General features: G+C 40.0%; 1 protein-coding gene across 1 annotated transcript in view; it reads right to left on the bottom strand.

The window, feature by feature from the left end:
- Pcsk2 (proprotein convertase subtilisin/kexin type 2) overlaps nucleotides 1-12,610 on the bottom strand; it is a 281,613-nt gene that overhangs the window by 105,218 nt on the left and 163,785 nt on the right. The window contains exons 3-4 of the mRNA XM_047534334.1: nucleotides 11,890-12,003; nucleotides 9,762-9,870 (exon numbers count right to left, since the gene is read on the bottom strand). Of these exons, the coding sequence (XP_047390290.1) occupies nucleotides 9,762-9,870; nucleotides 11,890-12,003 (223 nt within the window). The remainder of the gene's footprint in view (nucleotides 1-9,761; nucleotides 9,871-11,889; nucleotides 12,004-12,610) is intronic.

Below are 12,610 nucleotides of genomic sequence, written 5' to 3'. Positions count from 1 at the left end.
CTCCATGCCCCAATACTAGAATTTGTTTGAGGGAAAAAATACTCCAAGAATTATTCTCTTCTCTGTGAAGGGAAAATATCGAATCATGAAGATAATTTGAGACCAGATAAAATTAGGATTAAAACAAGATAAATTTAGCCTCATTAAAACCAAGAATCTTTAATTAGGATAAGGGTATTGTGTTAGAATGGATACTTTGGTCTGAGAAAGAAAATATTGATAGAACTGCAGATGACAGATATGATTCAGAAACTCAGTAAACTATGGAATGAAAATAATAACTTGATAATTAGTATTTTAATATTTGATTTTCTTTTGAGGTGGAATATACTTAACACAATTAGATCAGTTTATTTTTTAATTCTTACATTAGTAATGTATCCTTATTTTTTATGCTTTTGTTTGTTTTTTCAGGATGAATTCCAGGCATGATGTAGGTCCTACAAAAACAGACAATTTCAACACAGAGACTGAAAAGTGTGCCTATCTTCAGCTGCACTGTGATCCTGTGGTTCACACTTTAAGGAAGAGGGACAGAGTCATGATCAGCCAATCATAACGAATGTGGCTCACAAATGACCAATATTTGGTTATATTTTTGTTCATAAATCATTAGTATCCTACTAACCACTTCAGCCTTTTCAGAAAGTCTAATCCACAATAGTCGAAATTCTCAGGAAGCTCTAGCAGTTTTAGAGACCTAAGGTAACTAGCAAGGGGTTCCATGAGCATACTCTTACTTAGAATGCCAGTAGTTTAGTTGAGATGAGTAGCATCTCAGGACCCTGGTCCTGAGCTCAGTTCCTTCCTCTGTCCCCATGGAGTTAGCATCTGTACACCCCACTTAATTAAATGTTGATGAGAAGTAGGCCCAATGAACATACTGCATTTTCCAAAGATGGCTCCACAATATCTCTGTATTATCCTGCTACGATGTCTACTACAATGTGACTGTCACGTTTTCTTATTGAGACGTGGTTCCATTGCCTCCTCTTCGATTTGGGTGGACTGGCAACCCATAGATGTAGTGAAACACCAAGGCTAGGTCAGAAAAGACCAGGAATCTTCCACCTGCTCCCTTTGTATACGTACTTGGGGGAAGACAGGGGCCATGTAAGAAACCCATATATAATATAGTAAATTGATATAATTTTTTGTTACTTCAGGTTTAACTTTTTCATACAAGAAGTAGGGCTTAGTCCTCCTCCACACAGTTTCCAGTTCCCTACTGTTCCTAATTCCTCAGTGTGGCCACTGCAGATATCTGCTTTATGCAGCTGCCTCCCAGTGACCCCCTTCCTGTGGGACCACTAGTTACAACCTACTTGCCTTGCCCCACTGGTTGCCATACTCTATATGGGTTGAGCAGATATGCTGCAGTTACCATGGGGCTCTTAAGGACTCATGTTTTCCTGCTATTAACCCACAAATTAGAATGCCCTGTGAGGAACTCTCCCAGGAAGATTCTACACCACCCAAAGATTTGGCTCGTGGGCTCCTTGCTTGTTCTCGTACATTCCACTTGCTGGTAGGCTGTTCATGTCCTACCCTGCCCATTGTCTCTGGCTCTGAGGCATGCTGGTCTTTTTTTTTTTTTTTTCCTGGATCTATAAGCACCTGTTATTTCATGTTTCCTTTTTGAATTACCTCCTCTATGTCTCATCTGACCAACACACCTGAACCTAACTTCTTTCTCAGTTAGGGCTATTTCTGAGAGTGACTGTCTCAATGGAAATAAACTGGACACAGGTCAGACAAGACAGAGCATCTGTTAGTATGAACAGGTTTCCTGTGAGAGGGACGCTTGATCACAGGTTGGACACTTGGCACTAGGCCTCTCACTAGGATAAAAGAAGTATCCTGCAAGAGGCACTGCTTTGGTTTGAACGCTTGTGTCCCTCCAAAATTCATGTTGACACTTAAACCACAGTGCAATAGTATTAAGCTGTAGAACCTTTGGGTGATTAAGACCTGAGGGGCCCTCATGGGTGTGATTGGTACTCTTGAAAAAGAAATGAGAGGAAGTAGTTTAATTTCTTTTGCCCTTCCATCTCTTCTGCCACGTGAAGACTCAGCAGGAAAGTATCATCTATGAGGAACAGGGCCTTTGCCAGACACCAGATCTGATGGCACCTTGTTCTTGGACTTCTTAGCTTCTAGGATTATAAGAAAGAAATTTATGTTTTTTTATAAGCTACTCAGTCTAAGGTGTTTTGTTATAGCAGCAGGAATGAACTGAGACAGAAATTGATACCAAGAAGTGGTGTTACCATATCAAATATCTAGAAATGTGGAAGTAGCTTTGAAAGTGTGTGATAGGTAAAGGCAGGAAAAGTTTGGAAGGGATGCTATAAAAAGCCTGCATTTCCATGAGTGGTGTAAGTGATCCTCATGAGGGCACACAAGAAAAGAACTATGGAGAGAGCCCAAATCTTCTTAGACTCTCTAAGTAGTTGTGAAGAGAACATGGACTGTAAGTGCAATTCTGGTGAGATCTCTGATGAAAGTGAGGACTAAAGTATTGGAAACTGGAGGAAAGTCTGTCCTTGTTACAAAGTGGCAAAGAACTTGGCTGATTTTATGTCCTTGTCCTTGTACTTTAAGAAAATTGGAACTTAAGAGTGATGAACTAGGATGTTCTGCAGAAGACATAGCTAAGCAAAGTGTTGAGGGTGTGGCATGACTTCTCCTGATTGCTTATAGTAAACTGTGAGAACAGGGAAATGAATTAAAGATGGAATTTGTAATTCGAAGGGAGTTAGATTTCAAGAATCAGAGACTTCTCAATCTGGCCAGGTTGTAAAGAATGAGAAAGTGGATTCAGGAGAAAACATCAAGAGTATGGCCAAGTTAAGATTAGATAGGGAGACCAGTGATATTCATCCAGACAATGGGAGAATGACCTTGAAGGTGTTTCTGAGATCTTTCTGGCTGTTCTACCCATCACAAGACCAAAACGCCAGGACTTTGAAGGGAGAACGGCACCTCGGGGCTCGCTGTCCAGGCAGTCACAAGCTTCTGCTCCATGAATTCAGGCACAATGCTCCATCACTGCTCCATCATGACCAAGAAGACCAAGGTCGGCTCAGGCACCCCTTCAGAAGGTGTAGCCTGTAAACTTTGGTGATAGCCACGTAATGCTAACTCTTGTAGGTAAGAGCTATGGAGGCAGGGATACCTTCACCTAGATTTCAAAGGATGACTCAGAAACCTTTGGGACCCAGGCAGATAACTGACACCGAGTGGGGGCAATAGCAGGGAACTCCCATTAGCAGAGCGGTGGGGTGAATATCTCCTAAGACTTCAGAACCATAGAGCCACTGATACATGTGATTCCAGCCTGGGAGAACTGCAGGCACAGAATTCCAACCCATGAGAGCAGCTGTGTGGGTTGTGCCCAGCAAATTCATGGGATCAGGGTCATATGGAGCCTTGGGGTCCCAACCCTCTCCCCAATGTGTCCAGAAGGTAGGGCATGGGATAGAAGATTATTCTCAAGCCTGAAGATTTATTGGTTGCTTTTTTTGATTTTGGACATATTTTGAATCTGTTACTCATGTGTTTTTCTTTCTTACTTCTCCCTTTTGGAATGGCAATGTCCATCCTATGCCTGTCTCACCACTTTATTGTGGAAACACATAACTTGTTTGATCACAGGTTCACAAGATTGTACCTGGAATTTTACCCATATCTGACTTAGATGAAAGGCTGGACTTTAAACTTTTCAGTTGGTACTGGCACAGTTTAAGACTTTGGGGGATACTGGGATGGAATGAATGTCTTACTATGTAAGATGGGCATGAATTTTGGCAGCTATGTGTGGAGCACTGTAATTTGAGTGTTTGTGTCCATACAAAATCCATGTTGAAATGTAATCCCCAATGCACTAGTATTAGGAGGTGAGACATTGAGATGATGATTAAATCCTGAGGGTTCTCTCTGCCCTTATAAATGGGTTTAATGGCCTTCTTAAAGGGCTGGAAGGAGACACTAAATCTGCTGATTGAGGGGACTTCAATCTTTGAGTTCTTTCCCAGCCTCCAGAACTTGAGAGATAAATTTCTATTGTCTACAAATTGCCCAGTCTAAGGTATTTTGTTATAGCAGTAGGAACAGACTGAGACAGGCACATTATGAACATCTACAACTGATTCCCCTAGAGTCCTATCAATGTGAGCTAGAATTTATAGCCATTCTTGTCAGAGAGACCTTGAGACCAAATTAGAGGAAAATATAACGTGTTGGCACTGTATCTGACAGTCTTGGCAGGGCTCCAGTGGCAGCCTGCATCAATGGTCAGCTGTGGGAGGATGCCATCTTGAATGTCCATCTCACTGAGCCTTCAAATGACTGCAGCCCAGCTAACACTGACCTTAACTGCATGAGAGATACTAAGTGAAAAATGCCCAGCCAGACTTTTCTCAAATTCCTGTGCCACAAAATCATGAGCAAAAATAAATAGTTATTTTAAGCTGCTGAGTGTTGGAGTCATTTTTATGTGGCAATAGTAACTGGAACAGTCACCTTACTTGACCTTCATATTGCTTTCTTATGCATTGCAGAGTTGTAAATATCCTGAATATTAAGCCTTAAGACTGTCTGTTCCTTAAACTTTAATGTTTATGAACATGGATTCATCAAGTCCTACCATGAAGGCAGAACCAAGAGGTGGGTTTTTAGCACAAAATATGTGCTAGAAAATTAGTTGTGAGACTTTGGGAAGTTTCTTGCCTCAGTTTCTTCATCTGCAGAATGCGGATAATAATAGTACTAACCTTAGAGAATAGAATATAGTTGGGTTTCAAAATGCTAAGTGGTATCTAGCACCTACTGGGCACTTAGCAATTGTTAGTTGTTTTATTGTTACTTCAACTTGAAGCTCCCTCTGACCCTGCCTCACTGGCTTTCTATCTTACTTCCTTGGCTCCATTTGGTATTGGCTAAAGGCCTTGATCCATGCTTCCTCTAACTGTCTTTGATCTCAAGAGTCAGTCACTTGTCCCAAGTTGTGACTAGGTCTGGGTAACTTTTGTTTATACCTGTGTCTCATGATGGTCACATCTCATTTTCTAGGCCAAGTTCCCAACACTGAACAGTTCAGTTACAATAAAAGGGAAGAAGTTGTCATAATTAAGCAGGATCCTTGCTGACATCTACACACCTGGAAAGTCCTAGCAGACCCTTAAGAAATGCTTTCTGCCCCTTTGGGCAAAAGCTAAACAAGCAGCACTCTCTCAGTGATGTGTAGCATGTGGAAATTACATTACATTGTATTTAAGTGAAGGCAGAAGATATTTTATGAGCATTTATGAAATCACTAGATCTGAAAGAGGGGGTGATGACTGAGCTTTGAGTTCAGCAATCAGAGAGCGGTAGATAGCGATTAAAACTGACCTGTCATCATTCATAATAGCCTGATTATGGAACCAACCTGGGTGTCTGTCAATGGATGAATGGACAAAGAAAATGTGGTATATATACATAACGGAGTTTTATTTAGCCATAAAGAAAATTGAAATTATGTCATTTTCAGAAGGAGTTGGAGAGCATTATGTTAAGGAAAATAAGTCAGATTCAGAAAAGTCAAGGGTCATATGTTTTCTCTCATATGTGAAAACTAAAGAGAAAAAAGGAAAAAAAAAAGGAGGTGGGAATCTCATGAAAATTGAATGGAAATCGGTAAAGGAGAGGAAAGGGACTAGGGAGCAGGAGGAGGGAAGGGAAAGTAGGGGAGGTACAGGGAAAGGATACTGACCAAGTTATATTATTATATTATATATGTGTACCAATATGTAACAATGAATTCCACTATTTTGAATAATTATAATACACCAATAAAAATGGGGAAAAAACTGGGTTGCCCACAGACTGAGCTTTTCACATGCAGATGATTGAACAATTGCCATACACACCAAAACATATGACCAATATTTATAAGACCTTACGTGATGTTTTTCCTTATGTAACAGAGATAGCATCTCTAGCGGTCATTTTGTAGGGGGCTACTAGAGATTGACGCCAAGGGCACTCTACAATGAGTAACAGCCCTAGTCCTTTTTATTTAATTTTGAGACAGGGTCTCCCTGAGTTGCCTGAGCTGGCCTTGAATTTGTCATCCTTCTGCCTCAGTTTCCAGAAGAGCTGGGATTACAGGCATGTGCCACCATCTATTTCAGTCTTTAACCATATTTTGGAATATCTTGGTGAGAAATTGTCTGGGGAACAATATTGTTCCATTCACATCTGCAGTCAGTTAAGAAAGAAAACTTGGCACTGGTGTTTCCAATCTTCCCACTTCTGGGTGAGAAGCTGCTGAGCACCTGGCCTTGTCCTGGTTGTGTGGGAGGCTGTTCTTGTCTCCAAAGTGCTCATCTTGCTACTCAACAGTGGATTTGGAGAATGGCTCGGTCATTATTCTTTCCTACAGTAATGCTCACTAAGCATGTGGTGAATTATAGATGGCCACACATCCATTGTCTCTGCACCAGGAGGCAGAGCCTATTTCCCACCCACTGGAATGTGGACTGACCCTGTGACCATTCACCCAGCAAAAGTGGCAGAGTGATACTGCCCACTCCAGGTCCATAATTTATGAGGACTGGCAGCTCCCCCTCCTGTCTTGGAACATCTTCTCTTGGGAGTCCTAAGCCATCTATAAAAAAGAAAAAATCCAACTACTTTTCTGGGGACCCCACATGGAAAGGAGAGGCCCTGAGACTACATGGAAAAGGGAGAGAGGCTGAGTCATTCAACATCCCAGTTGAGTCTTCAGTAGACTCCAGTCCCAGCAACTTTCTGACTCCAACTGCATTAGAGACCCCAGTGAGACCTTAGCAGAACTATCCACCTGAGCCCTGTCATACCACAGAATTTTGACAAGTAGTAATCTTTTTTTAAAAGTCATTCGAATTTGGGAAGGTTTATTGTACAGTAATAGATGACCAAATGAATGGACAAGTCAGGAGTTAATGGGGTGGGGCAGAGGATTCATCTTCTGGGGTCCCAATGACCACTAATCTTCAGAAGAGATAAGATCAATCAAGAAATTCTGCTGGAGTAAACACCAGCATACATAAAGAACTCAAAAATCTTAACAACCCCCCCCCCCAAACAAATAACCCAATCAATAAAAGGAACTGAAGAGACATCTCGCAGATTCACAAAATACAATCGATCAACAAATATATGAAAAAATGTTCAACATTTCTAACAATTAGAGAAGTGAAAATCAAAACTACTCTAAGATTCCCTCTCACTCCAGTCAGAATGGCAATTACCAAGAATTCAAGCAACAATAAGTGTTAGCAAGGATGTGGGGAAAAAGGTACACTCATACATTGCTGGTGGAATAGCAAATTGGTGCAACCACTCTGGGAAGCAGTATGAAGACTCCTCTGAAAACTTGGAATGGAACCACCACTTGATCCAGCTATCCCACTCCTCGGTTTATACATATGCAAAGGACTTAAAGTCAGCATACTACAGTGACACTGCCACATTAATGTTTATAGTAACTCAATTCACAATAACTAAATTATGGTACCAACTTGATAGCCTTCAACAGATGAATAAAGAAAATGTGGTATATATATACAATGGAATATTACTCAGCCTTAAAGAGAATGAAATTATGACATTTGCAGTTAAATTGATGGAGCTGGAGAACATCATGCTAAGTGCAATAAGCCAAACCCAAAAAACCAAAGGCTGAATGTTCGTTCTGATGATCCATAAGGTGGGGGGCTAGGCAAGAATGAAGGAACTTTGAATTGGGCAGAAGGGAGTGAGGGGAGGGGAAGAGGTGTGGGGGTGGAAAGGATGGTGGAATGAGATGGACATTTTTACCCTATGTGTATATATGATTGCACAACCTGTGTGACTCTGCATTGTGTACCGCCAGAGGAATGAGAAGTTTTGCTCTATTTGGGTACAATGTGTCAAAATGCACTCTGCTGTCATGTATAACTAATTAGAACAAATAAAAAAAAAGAAATTCTGCTGGAACTTTCTATAGGGTTTAGCAATGTTAGGAGTCATTGTCTTCTACTCTCTGGAAGAGATGGCATAAGAGTTAGTCAAGGGGACTATAGTTAAATAAATCTGAAAAGGACATCTGTTGTTGGAGGTTTCATAAGAGCAATGTGCATGCATTGTCATTGTAGTGCCCCTTTTAGGGTGGTCTCTCTGATCCTCAGTAGAGGATGCTTGGTACCATTGGAGTTAGTCATCACATTATATACTGGGTAGGTTTTCCCCAAAGTTGGATGCTTCTGTTCTTGGGGGAGCTGACCTCAACTGCTTTGGAAAGGTTTCAAGCCAAGGTGTTAGGAACAAACTAAACAAAACAAAAACACTCATGAGCTCCTGACATCTGTCTACGTACACTCTTGAAATAATGGACTGGGGAGTAGCTTAGTGGTAGAGTGTTTGCCTGGCATGAGCAAGAGCTTCTTTCTTCTTGTGAGAGCCCTCAGCCACTGGAGAAAGCTTTCACATCCACTTCAAAACATCTCACACATCAGAAAATACAGAGGCATTGTTGTTGTGTTGGTATTTAATGAGCCTCTGCAAAGACAACATGGATTTTAAGCACACTGGCTTCCCTTGTTTACCCCATCAATTCTGCTTCAAAGCTTTGTGTTAGTCAACATCATGTTCTTTGAGGATCTGCTGAAAGGAAACGCTCCATTGTTTCATCTCTGTACAGCCTTTGTAAGTAATGAGACCAATAATGCACAGTGAAGCTTTTTACTGGGGGGCTTGGTTGGTTGATGAAGGACAGAAGCATGTTCCCAGTAAAAGGACTACAGGGCGGTGACTCTATAGAATCTTGGTGGAGTCAAGGACATGTGTAGTTGGAAAATCACCGATTCCTCCACCTCATGGGTTTCACTACCACAGAAATGAAAGTTTTTGAATTAAATACAATAAAGATATATATGAATGAAGAATGATCTATGGGGGTTATCTGTAATGAAAGGTATTCAAGGGCTCATTCTGAAAGTAGTATTGAAGTCAAATTTCCCCAAACCCCGACTCTGATACTAAAAAGCTTATTTCGTGAATCTAGAAACACACTGTCTGATAGGAACGTTTTGTGGTGATGCAAATGGAACTGAACTAAATGTCAGCAGCTGAACTAGCCAATGTGGTTATCAAGCACTTCAGTGATGGTTGGGGGTGTAGCCCAGCGGTAGAGTGCTTGCCTCACATGTGAAGGCCCCTGGAATCCATCCTCAGCACCATAAAAGTTAAAACAAAACACAACACAACACAACAAAACAAAACAAAACACACACACAAAACTTGAAATGAAGCTAGTGTGATTAAAGAATTGAAATTTTTTTTAGCTGTAACTAATTGAATATTAAATATTCACATAATAGTAATGTCTACTATTTTGGATAGTATGGATCTAAAAAAATAGTAAATATAAGTAGGTTGAGAAGGCATTTTAAGGTGAGGTATAAGCAGTAGCCCAATAAAAAGTTAAGGTTGAATGATAGGTAGCTGTCATTTGTTTGTTTAGTCTCTTATTTATTAATTGAAAACAGTATTTGTTAAGGGTATTGTCAAGTTTAAGGACCACTGATTTTGAGACGGGGAGGATTTGGTGATAGTGAAGTATGGTCATCAGGCCCAATATCAGAGGCTGATTCTGCCTCTGATTAGCATTTCCAATAACAATCAATCTTCCATATTCTGAAGACATGCAAAGACACTCTTGCTTCCAAATGATGTAAAGGCTTCAAAATACTCACCATCATCCATAATTCCAATGGTCACACCTTTCCCTGTGTAGCCCAGCTCCCAGGCTTCTGCCACATTCAAATCAAGCCCAGGAGTTCCATCAGCTTGCCCAGTGTTGATCTGAACCAGACCAAAGCAAGAATCTTATTAGTCTGGTGTTGTAAAGCATGCATGCAGTTTGTTAGACATACTTCATAGGCACCTGGTATACCAGGGTCAGTATCAAGACCACATCTTCCATGAAACAGTACTGAGGGTGCCCTCTCTATCTATTAAAGTCTTCACTCTCTACTTTTTCATGTAAACAATTGATGTTTTCTGTTTTGTGTAAATATGAAATTGATGTTTCAATTCCCTCATCTCTTAAACCAGATTGCTGTCTTCAAGTCATTATGTATAACATGTTTGGAGTTTCCATTGCAAGAAACCCTCCTTGATACAGAATTAAATGCTCACTCTCATATCTCTTTGTTTATACCTCACAGTTTGAATGCGGCAAACACTGTCTTGGTTTATTCTCACTTAGATGTAATTTCCTCATAAAATTACAATATCTTTTGCATGTCCTATTTACCTTTGAAAATTTAGTACCACCATAATAAGTCTTGTTCAAAAATAGGTGTTGAACTGAATTAGATAGGTGGTTCACCTTTAGTATAATGTTCTAATGCAGATAAATAAAGTTCTCACAAAATTCAAAAAGAAAGAAGGAAAGATGAAAAATTCCACACTAATATATGTTCACTGTCCCTTTTCCTGCATCTTTGTCTTGTGCAAGATTTTCTCAAAGATGGTTTGTTAAAAACAAAACAAAACAAAACAAAAACAAACAAACAAACAAAAAAACCCCAAAAAACTACTGAAGTCAACATTTGTACTGGCAAAAGCCTACAGTGATCAGTGACTTTTCTGGTATTACTAAGACATTGTTTGAATTGCATTAATGCTCTTTACAAAAGTTACTGTTCTTTTCCATCCAGGCACAAGTTGTGACTATATGCTATACCTCCTTTGAAGTTATAATGGCCATGTAACTGGTTTTGGCTAATAGCATGTGAGCTCATGTGCTGTTTGCCATCTCCAGGCAGAAGCTGTTGGAGATAATGTATAATTTGCCCCCTTTCCTTGTTGAGGTGCTTATGAAAGCAGTTAGGATGGAATTTAGATTGTGCTTGGTCATCTTGAGCCCCAGAGGGATTATGAAATAATAATCATGTAGCAAGAATAAGATACAATCTTTGATTTGAGGATTGTTTGTTACTGCAACAAACTTAGCCTATTCTGACTAAAACAAAAATCTCATCCAATCCCAGATTGGATTCTCAAAATTCCGTGCTCCAAACCATAAGGCATAGTCAAGCTTTGAAGCTCCAGGAGGAAAACTGTGATGCATTCCTATGATGCAGCAGTCCACAGGGTCATAATTTAGTGTTCTCTCTTGTTCAACATCTTTTAAATATAAAAAGACTTTATTCATATTTATAAATCAGTCACTCTCTTTCCAAAAACATGACCTACAGTTTGGGTTGGTTTTGAGTTGTTGATCTCCTTTTAAATATGACCCAACCAATCCACGTGGATCATGAAGGACTGTTGGTGAGCCAGGAAATATTCACTTACCACACAGAATGGATTTCAATGCCTTAAGCACTGCATCAATTAAGACTCATGGGACTGATTTTCTGCCGTTGTTGAGGAAGCACTAAGAGATGCTGCTTTTGCTACATTAGTCTCTAGGCTCTCTTGTTCACCCCTTGTGAAATCACCAGGTTCTTTCTGTCATGAGGGTGACTTCATTGTGTCCTCCCATTACTCTGCTTGTCCAGATCCCTGGATTACTCTTCCCACAACTTTGATTTAGCTGGTATGTATTGCAAGTCTTGATTCACATAAGGGTGCCCTTTTTCAGAGTCTATGAGAATGTGCTCAGCTATTGGGAGTACCTTTGACCCTAGAAGATCATTGGTATTAAGCAGTTCAGGAAGAAAGCAGATTTGGGGATGAGATGCTCCCTAGTGATAGAAAACCAATGCATTGTGTCAGATACTGGTTAACATCCCACTGAATAATGAAGGAATAGGAATATATCTTTTATGCAGAGTTTCAACAAGAGAGACATTAGAAATAACAGACACTTACCAGATACCATTGCTTTGTAAAAAGAGGATCATTCATGTTGATGTCGATCTCGTTGATATCTCTGTACCCTCGCTTTTTTCTGTCAAATCCTTCCTGTTGCAAGGCCATCTTTACCTGAAATGACAATGCTGGTAAATTTCCCAAACACCCCTTTTTGAATTCATTTCAATTGACTCAATTTTCATTTATGAATGACATTTGTTTTTATTTATTTTTAATTTTATTTATTTATTTATTTTGAATCATTGTAAACAAATGGGGTAAAACTTACTTCTCTGGTTGTACATAAAGTAGAGTCATGTACATGTACACAGGGAGATGTTCGTCTCAGTCTGTTATTTTTTCCCTTCCCCCCACCCCTCCCACCCCTCATTCCTCCATACAATCCATCCTTCCTCCATTCTTGCCTCCCTCCCACCCCCCATTATGTATCATCATCTGCTTATCAAAGAGATCATTCAGCCTTTGTTTTTTTGGGAATGGCTGATCTCACTTAGCATGATATTCTTCAACTTCATCCATTTGCCTGCAAATGCCATAATTTTATTCTTCTTTATGGCTGAGTAATATTCCATTAAGTTCACCTCATGTAGACTCTCACTTTATTACTATTTCCCAAAAGCATTTACTTGTGGTTGCATTGAACAAACAGGCCTTGGTGATGGGCTTAAAGTGAGGAATCTTAAGGTTAGAATTAGATGGAGAAAAGTGTTGTCAAGAA

Source organism: Sciurus carolinensis, chromosome 2 (genome assembly GCF_902686445.1).
Source record: "Sciurus carolinensis chromosome 2, mSciCar1.2, whole genome shotgun sequence".
Lineage (NCBI taxonomy): Eukaryota > Metazoa > Chordata > Mammalia > Rodentia > Sciuridae > Sciurus > Sciurus carolinensis.
The sequence above is the reverse complement of the archived record's forward strand: the minus strand, read 5'-3'. Positions and strand labels throughout refer to the sequence as shown.